At 40.7% G+C, this 15,962-nt stretch overlaps 1 protein-coding gene and 1 long non-coding RNA gene across 4 annotated transcripts in view; one reads left to right on the top strand and one right to left on the bottom strand.

The window, feature by feature from the left end:
• The first annotated feature begins 2,626 nt into the window (after positions 1-2,626).
• On the top strand, positions 2,627-14,781 carry cyp24a1 (cytochrome P450, family 24, subfamily A, polypeptide 1). The gene is made up of 13 exons (XM_086086743.1): positions 2,627-2,843; positions 2,918-3,221; positions 3,307-3,497; positions 3,605-3,698; positions 3,778-3,871; positions 4,058-4,149; positions 5,340-5,451; positions 7,395-7,540; positions 8,551-8,717; positions 10,383-10,461; positions 12,000-12,197; positions 13,396-13,507; positions 14,420-14,781. The coding sequence occupies exons 2-12, from the start codon at positions 2,943-2,945 to the stop codon at positions 13,504-13,506; spliced, it is 1,563 nt and encodes a 520-aa protein (XP_085942869.1). The 5' UTR covers positions 2,627-2,843; positions 2,918-2,942; the 3' UTR covers position 13,507; positions 14,420-14,781.
• Positions 6,528-15,962, bottom strand: part of LOC147167615 (uncharacterized) — a 29,183-nt gene continuing 19,748 nt past the window's right edge. Inside the window, exons 3-4 of one of the 3 annotated variants that reach the window (XR_015096264.1) lie at positions 14,385-14,485; positions 6,528-6,654 (exon numbers count right to left, since the gene is read on the bottom strand). This is a non-coding gene — a long non-coding RNA (uncharacterized LOC147167615). Of the gene's footprint in view, positions 6,655-10,291; positions 10,638-13,931; positions 14,023-14,384; positions 14,486-15,962 lie in introns of those variants that run through there. The other 2 variants (XR_015096263.1, XR_015096265.1) reach the window with 2 other exon arrangements.

Raw genomic sequence — 15,962 nt, forward strand, 5'->3', positions numbered from 1 at the left:
CCATGTTTTTATAGCAGGAGAACACGATATTCTGTGGGCCTTGCAAAAATCAGTCAAAATCCAGTAAAAGCAACAAAGCTAATGGTGTCTTAACATAAGATTAGCCTTCCGTGGTTTAGCTATTATCATTTACAATAAAGGTCCACGTGTGTGTCTCACCGAAGGTTCTGTTCTGGAACATTTTGGTGGGGGCACGGGGGTGTAATTGCACAATTCAAGCATCTGACAAAAACAGTTGGTGTTTTGATAAAAACAGGAACACACATTTACTGAGATAAAAGCCTCATTAGTCACTCATTGAGCTCAAGGTCAGCGACAAGGCTATTGCGTAGTTTGTGTTTGCCTCCGCAGAACAAGCCGAGAAAACATGTTTTTTTTGTCTCGGCGACTCGGGGGGCCCTCGCCGTGTGCCAGCTGTCCGTGACTTCGCCAGAGTTACCTCGGGTTCAGGACAGGGAACGCGAGACAAGTTGCCTCAGAGGCCACCGCGCTCGTTTTGCCCGATTGGTTCATAAAGAGGAATAACAGGACGAGAGTTTTTACAATGTTCTGTCTTGAAAACTTTTTTAACAGACTGCAATGCACATAAAAGGTGTTGGGCATGAATCACAAAGAAAATCAGTGTATTGAGTACTATGGGATATTATGCCATTAAAAAATTTAATAATTAAAAAATCCCAGTAACCCCAAAATATGTCAGTCAGCTACTACAAGTATTTTTGTATCAGTGGATGGATGGGATTCAACTATTTAAGTTTTTTTTTTTTTTTTTTAAGTATAACTAATCCATTCTTGTGAGTATTTATTAACTCATTTACTGCCATTGAGGGCTATAAACATAAAAAATTAATTTGAAATATTGCTATTGGTTTAACATTTTTGTTAACAAGAGTATAATAAATAAATAAGTAAGTAACTAATAAATAAGTACAATTTGTGATTTATCGTGAGTTAACTGGTGAAGTCATGCGATTAATTACAATTAAAAAAAAAAAATTTTTTGTACTTCAATAGTTAATTCACGATTAATCACAAATGTTATATCTGTTCTAAACGTACAATAAAAAAAATCTAGGTTTTCATACTCTTGTTGACAAAAGTAGAAAAAAAATGTTAACGAGAAATAGTTAAAATTATTTTTTGACGTTTATAACCGTCAATGGCAGTGAATGAGTTAATAAACGGGTTGTTTGGAAAAATGGGCTGGGTAACAGGATATCTTTAACTTCCACTTGGTGCCACAATGACTTTTAGAATAAAAGGTGGGGACCGCACTAACATTAAACTTTGATGTTAAGTAGGGGGGGGGGGGGGCACAAAATGGCCCCCGGGCCACATATTTGAGACCCTGCTTTAAAGGTTTTTTTTGTTTTGTTTTTTACATTATTTTGCACTGATTCACAACAAACATACAGTACGGGTGATTTAGCTTTACACAAAAAAATAAAACTGATTAGCGTTTTAACCCAGATAAGCTAAACTAAGCTAATCGTCGTCAAACTTTTGTTGCATACTAAGCGCATACATAAATGTGGGTTTGCATTGCACTGCATAGCAGCATGTGTGATTAATAATGCTTGGAAATGTCAAAAAAAGTATTTATGCAACTGTATTTTTCCAATCTGTGCTCCCCACCAACCCCGCACCACATTCTTCTTTACGAGGGTGATTCACAAGTATGTGGGAGGGATTGTAATGTGCACTGAGCGTGTATTAAAATATTGATATGGCATTCTGTCATTGTCTCTTGTGAGAGCGTATTGATACACGAGCTTCAAATATTCAAACTAACTATTGACTCGTTTTTCTTTTTCTTTCATATCATGGTAGGATTCTTGCAGTGTACTCTATATCAGATGTTATATTGTCGGGAAAAATACCATATGGTAAATTACTGACCCAAATTCTACAAATTGTGTACAGACGGGTAAAATATTGTGATACAGCATCAATACACAAGCATCGAATGTCATTATTTCACATTTCTCTTACTATATGTTTTTTTTTCTGCTTGCTTTGTTAGTAATTAAAGCAGCTTTAAAAATCATGAAAGGACTCAAGTGGATTAAAACCTGGATAAAGTCCTATCCGATGCGTGTAAGTCAGGACTCACAGCAAACTACACTAACAGCAGGGGGTTCTCTAAATAATTTTTTTTAAAAAAAGAGCATAAATGCCAAACTAGAACCGCCACTGGGTCACAATGTTGTTCAACTAGTATGTTGAATTGTCTTACTCGCGAGGACAAAAAGCATACTAGCAGTACATCAAGTATATTGAATAAATGTTCAAATGGCGTTCCACAACAAATGCGTCCAAATCATGAACAATTCTTCACGGAGATCGTGAAAAATCCCCATTTTTTTCCCAAACACAGGAAAAAGCACTACGTTCTCCAACACAGGCGCAAATATTTGCCCCGGGTGCGTGACGAGTGTGTGTAGTAACACGCATCTCTGCCAAAGTTTCGTTTCTCCCCCGATGGGTGCGCGCATGCGCGCATCGGTCCACGCGAACCGCGTCACCTCCACAGTGGCTCGTGTTTATTCATGGAGCCAAACAGGGAGGGAGGGAGGGAGGGGAGGGGGGGGTGATTGAGTGGGTGGTTGCGGGGGTCGCCAGGGGGCACTTCCGTGGTCTATCTAAGGCCATACGATCCTCTCAACGTGGATCCATAAATGAATGGTGGGCTCGGCGGCCACAACATGGCGCACCGGCCCCTGATTGGCTCGGTGGCGGGCTGGAATAAACCCACTCGGCGTATATATGTGGCGGTGAGGTGTGACAATTCCAGGAAAGCGAGAAAAGCCTCCTACACCTGAGAAGGGGGGGGGAACATTCAAGTAAAGAAGGGAAGAAATAAAGACAAAACAAAAGCTGCGTTTAGCACGCATCTCTCTCTCTCTCTATAACTCAGGCCGACCCAACCCACCAGGAGGAGGATGAGGGCGCAGATCCAAAAAGTGCCGCAAATCGTGGAGCTGCTGAGGAAGAAGTCCGTCGGGCTGCAGCATTTCAAACCCACATCCTCGGTGTGCGTGCTGGAGGAGAAGGATGCTGTGGAGGTTGCGCGGTGCCCGCACGCCGCTGCCTCCTCCTCCTCCTCCTTCTCGGGGGTCCACAGTCTGGATGCCATTCCCGGACCCACCAACTGGCCTCTGGTCGGCAGCCTGGTGGAGCTCCTGCGTAAAGGAGGACTCACCAGACAACACGAAGCTCTGGTATACGCTCGAATTAATGTTGTTTATGTTTTATTTGCTCTAACGGATTATTTTATTTTATTTATTTTTTTTAATCCCTCCCAAGGTGGATTACCACAAAAAGTACGGTAAAATCTTCCGCATGAAGTTGGGCTCCTTCGAGTCGGTGCACATTGGCGCCCCTTGCCTGCTGGAGGCGCTCTACCGCAAGGAGGGCGCGCACCCGCAGAGGCTCGAGATCAAACCCTGGAAAGCCTACAGGGACCTGCGGGACGAGGCGTACGGGCTCCTCATCCTGTAAGTGTCCGTGGAGAGGGGCTGACTTTTTTGGACCTGGGTCGTTCTGACTGATTCGGAGGGTGACCAACATTTTTTTTTATTATTATTATTTTTTTGTAATTCAGTGAGGGAAAAGACTGGCAGAGGGTGAGGAGCGCCTTCCAGCAGAAGCTGATGAAGCCGACAGAGGTGGTGAAGCTGGATGGCAAAATCAACGAGGTAAAGCGTAAACCATGAGAACTCGGTGTTGAAATGATCCTTTTTTTTTTGTTTAACTGAAAAAAAATCATCATTATAGGTGATGGCAGATTTTGTGAGCAGAATTGGAAAAATCAACATGGATGGCAAGATTGAAGACTTGTACTTCGAACTCAATAAGTGGTCTTTTGAGAGTAAGGTTCATTTAAATGTTTATGATGAATGTATATAACAGATTTTTTTTGTGTATTTATTGTAGCAAATGTGTTAGTTAATAGCAATAGGTGCATCTTAATTCAGCATTATGGCGGTGCACAACGGGGGAAACCCTGCGCACATACTGAGTGACCTGAAAATCATGTCATTGTTGTTTCCTTTAGCCATTTGTCTGGTACTCTACGACAAGCGTTTTGGTTTGCTTCAAGAAAAGGTGGACGAGGAGGCCATGGACTTCATCGCTGCCGTCAAAACGGTGAGTGCACGCTTAAGTTTGCCGCGGGAAAACCGAACTAAACGCATCGGACACCATGTTGTCACCCATTTGGCTTGAATTTATAAAAAAATGGAAGTCATTTGTTTGTTATAAATGCACAAAATAAATGTAGTAGACCAGCATCTCCAAGGTTCATGCCAAAATCACTTTCATTTTTCTGTAATTATTTAAAAAAAATCACAAAAAAAAATCAGTATGACAACGCTCTTTAGCCAAACGATTTTTTTGCGCAAAAATATAACAATTATTGTTATCTATGTACGGTTTAAAAAATTGTGAAAAAAAAATGGAAAAGCACATCATTTTTGGATGAAAATTGAAAGCGTCCATATTAAAGTTCTTCATGACCCGGATCGTGACTTTAAGTTTGGCAAGTAAGTATATGCAGTATATCCGACTGTAAATGTGATATAGGATTTAAAAGTAGTAATACATCAGTGAACCTCAACTGTGCTTTAGTTTCCTAAAAAAACAAAAAAATACAAAAAAAAATTTGCAAAGCACATGACTGTTTCTTGAGCAAAACACAAGTACAGTTATTTTCTTGAAATTCTGAACAGACAAATTTAGTGTTGAAAATGATCAACTGAATTGAAAGCATCTGCATTAAAGCACTTCCCGATCTCCTTTATGACAAGTGGTCTTCCAAACTTGTCACATCAGACTATAAACGCGATCTACCCTTCTGGCGTTGCATTAAACATCATATAGAAATCCATCCAGGTTGTACATGATGAAAACATTACAACCAACCCAAGCAAACTCAAGTCAGTGAAGTCCTGTAGGTGGCAGTATTGTCCATCGTCTATAATGCCCGTCAGGCCTCTTGAGGTTGGGTCGACCACATGGTATCGTACTGCTTTTATTGACAGTTCAGAACAAGAACATGACGTTCCGCACGAAACGTGTGTTGATCTGCATGCCGGGCTCACGCCGGCTGCGGGTTCGTCGGGTTCACCCGAGCCGAGGTCAGCCGAACTGCCGCCATGCGGTGGAGCCGCCGGTTACTGGGGCAAACCAATACCGTTCAATATACTATCACAAAAAAGTGGGAAAAGGGGGAGATATGCAGATAATAGCAGCGTGATTGGGGCGATAGCGTAGACAAAGACCACAGTGATCAGCAAAGGCGATGATTGGATTAACAGGCCGGGTTTTCCGCTGTCCAGATGATGAGCACCTTTGGCATGATGATGGTCACGCCTGTGGAGCTCCACAAGAGCCTCAACACCAAAACATGGCAGGATCACACCGCCGCTTGGGATCGCATCTTCAGTACAGGTACGCCTCTTTCGACGTGGACATGCCGCAAAGTCGGGCACGGAGCATGCTTTTTGTACCGAACCCGTTGGCACAGTTCAACAATCAGCTCGTTTTTTAAAAAAAGGAATGAATGGCTGCCACAAGATGGCAGCAAATCATTTCAAGTGGAGAGGATCATAAAACATCTCGAATGTACACAATAATGAACTTGAATGGCTGGAATCAGTAATTAAACTCTTTAAATGGGAAGTCAACCCCCGCCCAACATTTTTTTTTTTATATGCAGCCCCACTAGTCTAAATATGGTATTCTGGTTAATATTGCGTTAGTGGAGTATGAGTTAAGCAGCAAAATCCAGCAATTTTCACGAGTATCAGAAAAGGCCACTTGCTGGGTGAAAATGACATCACAGTTGCTCCGGTCTCGGGTAGCGACCAATCACAGCTCAGCTTCAGAAAATTGGTGAGCTGTGATTGGTCGTTGCCTGAGCCCCGAGCAACTGTGATGTCATTTTCAGTCGACAGAAATGCCAAAATGGCCGCCCGCCAGAGATGGGTAAAAACGGATGGATTTTGCTACATAACTCATATTCCACAAATGTAATATTAATCAGAATGTCATGTTTAGACAAGTGAGGTCACATATAACATATTATGGTCAAACATTTTTTTTAACTCACATGAGGCTCATCAATATTAGCTTGCAAACTAGCCTAAATAACATGCTAGCATAAATTGAAATGGTGTCATAAAGACAATCAAATAAGCGCACAAACAGTATTGAATCGCACACTTGTTAATATTATAAACAACTCTGTTACGACATCCCAAAGTGGAAAATGTGTAGTTTAACTTTATATCCGTTTGATACTGGACAGGTGCAAGAAAAATCGAAACTTTTACAGCCCCCAAAAGTGGAAAAAGAGTCAATGAAAGATTGGATACTACCTCTGAATATTGCAGGTGCCTTTAAAAAAAAAAGATGAAAACATCGCAGCATTTCCAGGCAGTGTCCTCACTTGGTCAAAGTTTAGTGTCAGTCAGGTGACAGCGAAGCGCGTATGAACTGGATGCTCACTTCTTTTTTTGTGTGTGTGTGTGTGTGTGTGTGCGTGTGTACTTGCGTGAACGACAGCCGGGGTTGTAGTAAACTGCGTGACCCACGACAGCGCAAACTTGCCAAATATTTGTCGTAACGGCAGCAATGAGGTCGGCGGGGACGCTGAGAAAAAAAGAAGTTCAGTTATGACATGGCATTTAGAAAGTAGATATTTAAAAAAAATAAAAAAATAAAATAAAAGAGAATAACACACATCATTCAGGAAAAAAAAGTGAAGTTATGATGTGGTAACTGTAAATCTGTTATTTCCCCCAATTTAATGCCTGGACTCTGCAGTAGCGTACATAACCCCCCTCGCCACGATACTTGCATTGAAATACTAGTACGGGGATCCATCATTAACTCATTTGCTCCCAAAAATGTGTAAAAACGTTCTATTTTAAATATTGCCAGTGTCCCAAAACGTTTTTATACGTTTTTTTAATGGGGTTTATTATGCTAGAGCATACAGAAGGCTTTGATGCCGTCTCTGAACTGAAGAGGTCGATTAAAACAATGGTAGTTATTTTTTTTTAAACGGCCAGCAGGTGGCAGCAGAGTATAAGAGATCAACCAGGGTCATGTTGCAAAAAGCTCTTTTTGACAGTGTTTTATTAAACAGGTTTGTGAATAATGATGAGACTTAGCTCAATTCTAATGCTAATTGCTGCAAAACGGATACAAATATACTTTTTTTCTTTGTTTCTCTCTCTTTCTTTTGGTAGGTTCTATGTTTTGATAACAATATTCTGTGGACCTTGCTTCCGTGAAAATGTCTGGGAGTGAATGAGTTAATGACACTATTCCAATTATTTTTGCATAATTCTTATTATGACCATTTAACATGATCCCACTTTCCTCAGCCAAAGTTTATATCGACAAAAAGTTGAAGCGGAACGCCCCCGGAGGACCGGACGACTTAATCGGCGACATCCTGCACCATAGCAACCTGTCCAAGAAGGAGCTTTACGCCGCCATCACCGAGCTGCAGATCGGCGGCGTGGAAACGGTGAGACGCATTTTCATACCACAGATGAAAAAGAAGAGGCCTTATCTTTTATCTTCTTCCTCTGACCCTCGCTAACAGAAAACTTTAAGGGTGGAGATTGTTTGGTGGGGTCATCATAGGGCTGGTTAAAATTAATCTATATAAAGCGTTCCATCCAAATCATTTAATGACAAAAAAGGCCAAAATAAAATTTCTGCCTCAAAGCATTTGAGGGATGAATTTTCCGTATGGAGTAATGTTGCAACAACCCCTACGATCGCTAACGCAAGGTAACCTATCGACGTTAGCTAACTCAATATAGCATGCTATCGCTAGTTAGAACGTATTGTAGCTTGCTGGTGCACTTTTAATGCACTTTACTGAAAAAATGATCAGAAAACAAACATGTAAACAAACACATTCGTACGCAACTTGCTCACTGAGGGTTAGCCAGTTAGGAGCGCTCTCATTTTCTGACGCCCATGTCACTCACCAAGCAATTCATATACGTTCAAAGTCACAAACAATGCAAAAAAACTTGACCACAAGTAGACACGAAAAGCTGCATCTGACATATCACGGATTTTCACTCGAGTCTAAAAGGTATCCGCCACAAAAAAACACTTTAAAATAAAAAGCTTGAAAAAAGCATACAGGAGGAAGTCCCCCCCCCCCCCCCAAAAAAAATCTCAGATGTTGTGAACCGCAATATAGCAAGGGAATACTGTACAGTACAGTAGTGGCAAAACATTGCTGTATAACAGCTTCACCTTTGACCTATTTTTCCTCTCCTGTAAAAAACAAACAAACGGGAGAGGGTTGGGTCAGCTTAACTCCAAAACAAACATGCACTGCAGCTACAGTGCTTCAAATGCGTTTTATATGAGCGCAGGGTGAATATAACTGAAGGGGTCTTTTGAGGAACCTGAAACATTTCTCAGCACCTTTCAGGACCCCGCGGCGGCGGCGGAATGCACGTCGTAAAGGGGCTGGCCTCACTCTCTTTTTCCCTCCATTTTTTTCTCTTTCAGACTGCCAACAGCATGCTGTGGGCTATTTTCAACCTGTCGCGTAACCCCGCCGCCCAGAGGGAGCTGCTGAGCGAGATCACCAGGGTGGTGCCCGCCGACCGGCAGCCGTGCGGGGAACACCTCAAGAGCATGCCCTACCTCAAAGCCTGCCTCAAAGAGTCCATGAGGTACAATGATGACATGTCCAAACACACAGAATCAATCCGACTTTTTATTATGTTCATATTAGGAATTTTCCCTTTGAGGGATTATAACTCGTGTAAAAAAATAAATAGGAGTGTCAGGTGATAAAAACATTGACTTCGATAGTTAACTCATGATTAATCGCACATTTTATATCTGTTCTAAATGTACAATAAAATGTACTATAAAAAAAAAAATCCTAAGTTTTTATACTCTTGTTAACATAAAAGTGGCTGCAACTTTTAGTCATTTCATAATAATTGATAGAATTGAGTTAAAATTTTAAAAGATGTACTGTACTGTAAAAAAACGAGTGTGATATTGATTTGCGTTGAGGTCATTTTTCTGCCACTAGTTGGCATAATGGTATTTGTACGACGTTGGTGACAGCTCAGTGCATTTTTTTTTTTTTTTTTTTGCATAGTAAGAGCTATCTAATCTTTAACATGAAGTAACTTGTGAAATTATGAACATTAAAAAAAGAAAAAGAAAAGAATATTAGGGGGAAAATGCTATACTGTATTGGGATATACAGGTATCGAACAACCCTAAAATAATACAAAGTAGAAATAAACATTAACAACTAATAAACCACAAGTTAATGTGACTACTACTCTCCCTATAAAAAAAAAAAGAGATAAAACTACTCACATATCATCTGTAAAAAAAATAAAAATTCATTTGTTCATTTATTTTAGGCAGCAATCAACAGCTACAATATATCAATTTCTCCAGACAATACTCCACTAAACCTAGCCTGAAACGGTGGGAGGAAGAAAAGTTAAGTTATTAAGTCCCACCCCCACCTCATAATAACATTATGAGTCTCATAATAATAATAATAAGACTGAAGTATTACTATTCGCGAGGTGTGTCTATATCTCCACAAAAGACGGTTTGGGTACAGTTTTCGATTTACGATTTGATTTTGTTCGACGCAGTAGAATTACAATTCGATTCGATGTTGTACAGCTCGGTTTGACAGAAGGAACTTGTCTGCTGTAAAAGTGCAATTTTCTTCTACTAAGATATATCACTCCAATAAAAATCGACTGGATACGTATCTCCAAGTGCAATGATTAATTTCGGTTCGGTACAAAACGCTTTCTTCGGTTGAAACTTTTTTTTTTGTTGTTACACTCCTACTTATCCACTCTTCGACTGTAAAATAAGACAAAACAATTGCGGAGTGAATCCCTGCGAGATTCCATTTCCAGAAATCATCCACGAAATGGCGCAACTGTCGTTACTGTAACATGAGCCACGGCCGGAGGCGTCCAGTGAGCATCGGGCCGAGATTGCGAGCGGTACCACGGAGATTAAGACGGCAAAACGTCCCTCCCGCACATGACCGCGGCTCGCAAAAACAAGCACCGTGAGATACGACGGCGTGACCGGGGGGGCCCCGATGCTTTTCTTCGTGTGCGGTCACAAGTTGTCGATCGTGTTATTGAGGGCTCCTAACTAAGTATCACCCCGGGAATGTATATGAACTCCGACTGGAGATTATAGCGCCGCTCCCGCTGTGTGGAAAAAAATGGCCGTGTGTTTAGCTCACGTTAAACGGCTTAGACGTGCTCCATTAGACGTTCATGAGGCCCAATTCCCATGCGTTGTTGTTTTTTTTCTTCCTTTCTCCATTTTTGCAGGTTATCGCCGTCTGTTCCGTTCACCAGCAGGACCCTGGACAAAGACACTGTGTTGGGAGATTATGCCATTCCCAAAGGAGTAAGTGGATTATACGCCATACACCTGACATGAGCAGATTACATTCATTTACATTTGACACATGTCTGGAGCAGGCATGTTGAGGGAGTGGACAAGGCATGTACTGACTATGTACTGTACAAAGTCCAGACGTTTTTAAGCCACGGATGGGAAACTGCTAACCCACCAAATCGTTAGCCTGCTAGCATAATTTCCCATGAACACTTTTGGAAAACAAGAACAAAAAGGGCACTTATGCTGTAGACAAACAAGACATTCACCGTCACATTGACGGACAATTTAAGAGTCTTTAATGTTTTTTCATATTCAGCACAACCCCCAGAGAACTTAATAAAAACAAGAAATTTATTACAAAGATGGTTGTTAAGCAACAAAATCCACCCATTTTTACTCATCTCATGGCAGCCATTTTGCCACTTGCAGTCAACTGAAGATGACATCACAGCTTCACAGTGTTCTGGTACTGACCAATCACAGCTCAGCTTGTGAATGTCACATGACTAAACCCTGAAAACAGGTGAGACGTGATTGGTGAGCCCTGAGCAACTATCATGTCATTTTCAGTTGACAGCAAGTGGCAGTACAAGGCAAAATGGCCGCTCTCAGCAATATGGCTAAAAACAGGTGGATTGCTGCTTCTTTCATATTCCACAACATATTCCAGAGATAAAAAAAAAAAAAAGTATAATTATAAAAACAAAGATGGTTGTTAAGCAACAAAATCCACCCATTTTTACTCATCTCATGGCAGCCATTTTGCCACTTTCAGTCAACTGAAGATGACATCACAGCTTCACAGTGCTCTGGTACTGACCAATCACAGCTCAGCTTGTGAATGTCACATGACTAAACCTTGAAAACAGGTGAGACGTGATTGGTGAGCCCTGAGCAACTATCATGTCATTTTCAGTCGACAGCAAGTGGCAGTACAAGGCAAAATGGCCGCTCTCAGCAATATGGCTAAAAACAGGTGGATTGCTGCTTCTTTCATATTCCACAACATATTCCAGAGATAAAAAAAAAAAAAAGTACAATTATAAAAACAAAGATTGTTGTTAAGCAACAAAATCCACCCATTTTTACTCATCTCATGGCAGCCATTTTGCCACTTGCAGTCAACTGAAGATGACATCACAGCTTCACAGTGCTCTGGTACTGACCAATCACAGCTCAGCTTGTGAATGTCACCTGACTAAACCCTGAAAACAGGTGAGACGTGATTGGTGAGCCCTGAGCAACTATCATGTCATTTTCAGTCGACAGCAAGGGGCAGTACAAGGCAAAATGGCCGCACTCAGCGATATGGCTAAAAACAGGTGGATTGCTTCATTTTTCATATTCCACAACATATTCCTGTTTTTTTTTAAGACCAATAGAACAAACAAAGATGGTTGTTAAGCATCCATCTCAGGGCGGCCATTTTGCTACTTGCAACCATATCAATCGATGGATGAACGATTATCCCTAAAACGACAGACTCTGACACAGTCGCTCTTGTTTTGAATTGCGTCCCTAATGCTCTGCCCTCGTGCCGACAGACGGTTCTGATGATCAACAGCCACGCCATTAGCGCCAACGAGGAGTATTTCAACGACGGCAAGCAATTCAAGCCCGAGCGTTGGCTGCGTGAGAACAGCACCATCAACCCCTTCGCCCACGTCCCCTTCGGCATCGGCAAGCGGATGTGCATCGGCAGGCGGCTGGCCGAGCTGCAGATTCAGCTGGCCTTGTGCTGGGTGAGCCGCTCGCTCGCATTGCGTTTGATCAAAAGACACACCGAGTGGCGCGGATCGGAAAGAGTGTCGAGCTCCGCCTTATGTAATTAAACTCAGTGGTTGCCAGCAATTTACTGTGCCGTGAGGTCCTAAAATTATACCACTATTTACTACTAGGGGTGTCCGACAATTATTATTATTTTTATCGTAATTAATTGCATGACTTGAATAGTTAACTCACGATTAATCGCAAATTCTATATCTGTTCTAAATGTACAATAAAATGTACTTTTTTTTAATACTCAAAATAAAAATGGGAAAAAATGTCATACTAATAGAAATATGGCTGCATATTTTAGTCATTGATACAGTAATTTCATAATAATTCATAAAATTGAGTTAAAATAATAAGATGTACTGTGAAAAATCAAAAGTGATATTAATTTGTGTTGAGGTAATTTTCTGCCACTAGATGGCATAATTGCATTTGTAAAATGTTGGTGACAGCTTAGTGCATTTTTCTTTCCGTATTTAATTTTTAACATGAAGTAACTTGTGAAATTCTGCAATTTTTTTAATTGTAAAATACAACTTGACCCGTCTCCACAAATATACGCGGACGTGTCTACTGCATTGCGATTGGAATTCCCCAATACAGGCTTTCCAAGTAAGGGGGGGTCATTTATAGCACGTAAAAAAAAATGGTGGCGTTGAAGGAACTTAAAATTAACTTAAAATTAACACACTGTTTTTTTGTTCATCTACCGTATCGATAGCAGATGTGTGAGTAAAGTGAGACAAAATCATTATTTTAAGTTGGCCTATGCAGCAAAGCACTTTTTGTCTATTAGACAAGGCTATGGCCTGGCGGAATGAAGCTCCTCCCCACAATTCAACATAGTTGCTTGGCACAAAGATGCCACCAGATGGCGCCAAACATTCCTATAATAGACAACAAAAATTGCAAACAAGTATCTTATTTGGACTCGTCCTGTGTGTTAAGCGCATTTCACAGCACAATATTAGCAACTCGAGGATGCGTCATACAAGTAAAATGTATTTAAGTGATTCCAAATGTTTCAAATGATTGCCCTTTTCAAATAACAAAGCCAAAGAAGGCTTACAATACCAAAGTCCACCTAACTCTTGGGTAGCTTAGGACAACTTGTCTTTGGTCTCCACGGACATCTTCGCTGACTCGTCGTTTTTTTCTCATCAGTTGGTACGAGATTACAAGATTGTGGCGACGGACGAGGAGCGGCTCGACGTGATCCACTCGGGATTGTTGATTCCCAACAGAGAACTACCGGTGGCTTTTGTCAAGAGATGAGGTGAGAAAGGATCGCCTCGCATTGGCAGCTTCTCTTTCACTCTGCTTAAAACGACAAACCAATTTCCAGGGCATTGAGTCAATTGCAACTGGACTGTTCTGGTTGTTTTCGAAGATGTTTGGCTACTCATCCAGGCTTGATTGGACAGCACTAGCCGGGGTCTTGCGTACATTTGCGGTTTGGATCGTACCTCTAATTTAGAGGAAAAATTGGGTTTCCATACCAACACTCAAGCCAGGGCCGCCCTATCTAATCTATGTGCATGGTTGAGAGGCGAAACCGTCCAGTTGTGATTGAATGCAATACCTTGAGATTGAAATGGCCTATTTAAGTCTATTTCTATCTGTTTCCGCTTTGCAGCAATTAGCATTAGAATATAGCAAAGTTCCATCATTATTCACAAACCTGTTAAAAACAGTGGGGGGGGGGGGGGAACAGCTTTTGCAACATGGCCCTGGTTGATCTCTCGCGCATTCTCTTCAGTTCAGAGGCTGCATCAAAGCCTTCTGTATGCTCTAGCATTAACAAAAAAAAAAAAAAAACGTATAAATATGTCTTTGGGAGCATGGTAATATTTAAAATATAACGCATTTATACGTTTTTGGGAGTAAGTGGGTTCAAATGTGAGACACCTCATACATGATAGATCTAATACATGACGGTACTCAAGATTACACAGAACACCTTGCACACACACACACACACACACACACACCCCCACACACACACACACACACACACACACACACACACACACACACACACACACACACACACACACACAAACTACCGGGTAAATCACACAAACTCCCAAAATGTCCCTGAAACAATTGCTACTTTCCTATTAAATCAAATTTGATTGTGAGTGTATATGTACCCTTCTTAATCCATGACCTTTTCTTCCCTTTCCAGGTGCTGTATTCCCTCCAACGGAAAGACGGCGTTTCTGCTGGCCCACCGACTCCCTTTATTGCTGCTCTGTAAATAGAAAGATATAAAATTGCTACACATGTAATCACCATAAATACCTCAAACTTATTTAAAAGTATTACTCAAAACTGTTGATGGCTAAAATAGCAGCAGTTAATGTGTACAAATTGAGTGTAGGCAGCTGTCTTGAAATCTTATAAATGTTCTGTATTTAGATGTTAAACTATATGTTGTGCCCATGTTTATTTTCATTGTATATATATATCAAGTGCAACTACAATGTACATTGTTTTACATACTACAGACATATTTTATTTGTGGAAATAAAACACATGAATAAATGCAACAAAGCTTTCTTGTTCTTTTCAAGCTGGCACGTTTTGCCAAGTATTTACATTTGACGACATTACGAAGACATTTGGATGCATTCAAAGACTGCAACGGAAGAGGATGTTTTATTTACGAGAGACGTGAACTGAAATAAGCACATAAATACATGAAATATTAATCATGCTCTGGTCATTATGATGGGAAATCATATCGTATTGCAACTCCACCCACATGACACAAATCAGCCAATCAAATAGCTTATTAGGGCATCTTTGCAAAGTAAGGCAAGTGGTTGTGTATGTGAGAATTAATGAGCATAAAAATGAGGACAATTTTGATTGGTACAATGTGGAAATCATCCCAAAAATACAGGGCAAAACAGTGCTGAGTAAATCTGATATGAGTTTTACGTATATGATTATGTCGTCACTGCGATGTGACAAAACTCAAAACATCAGAAATGACTGGATTTTGAATCATTCATCATAATTAGGGTTAAACACGTCTAAGTGAGTCTGTCATAATGACCTAAAAGCCTGTTGGCAGACTGCGAATGATCCTATTAGACGCCATTTGAAAGGTTACTTGATCAACCAGACGCGGAATGCATTCCGTGTAGGAAGGCCGACTGTTAACCTAGCCTAAAAATGCTAGCCTTACTTAATCCACGGTCTGCCATCATGTTATAAAAATCACATACTTTTACAGGAGACTTGAATGCTTAGGTTAAGAAGAGGGGAAGCTAAAAGAAGCTTATGTTATAAAAACATACGGTAGAAATACACCGTTACATGGCTTTAAGCACTGATAAGTTCAGCATCAGTGATTGTGGAGGGGAGGCTTTTCACATCAGCCTCGTGTCAGGTGTTTACATTTAAACTTTTGGTTCATGGTATGAAATTAAATAAGTATAGCTGTCTAATTACTTGTTAGCTTCAGTAATTGTAAGAAAAACCTTCATTAGTCCCACAACTGGGAAATTTGCATACATACGGTACTTATGTATGATACTGTAAATCAATTGCACATTTAAACATTAAGAGGCAGGGATTAAAGACATTGGACTAGAGGATTATGATAGTGATTTTTGTGTTGTTGAAAATGTAACTCTAACTCTGTTCTCAAAATACACTCACTGTATTTATGAAAAAAAAAAATGTTTCGGAGCCCATTTTCACAAAAAAAAAACATCCAC

Source organism: Leptonotus elevatus, chromosome 10, assembly GCF_054856555.1.
Source record: "Leptonotus elevatus isolate MCC_2025b chromosome 10, RoL_Lele_1.0, whole genome shotgun sequence".
NCBI lineage: Eukaryota > Metazoa > Chordata > Actinopteri > Syngnathiformes > Syngnathidae > Leptonotus > Leptonotus elevatus.

Coding starts and splice junctions, on each gene's coding strand:
- cyp24a1 (XM_086086743.1), top strand. CDS start 2,943: ATGAGGGCGCAGATCCAAAAAGTGCCGCAAATCGTGGAGCTGCTGAGG. Junction 3,872..4,057: donor CAATAAGTGGTCTTTTGAGA/GTAAGGTTCATT, acceptor TGTTTCCTTTAG/CCATTTGTCTGGTACTCTAC. Junction 5,452..7,394: donor GGATCGCATCTTCAGTACAG/GTACGCCTCTTT, acceptor CACTTTCCTCAG/CCAAAGTTTATATCGACAAA.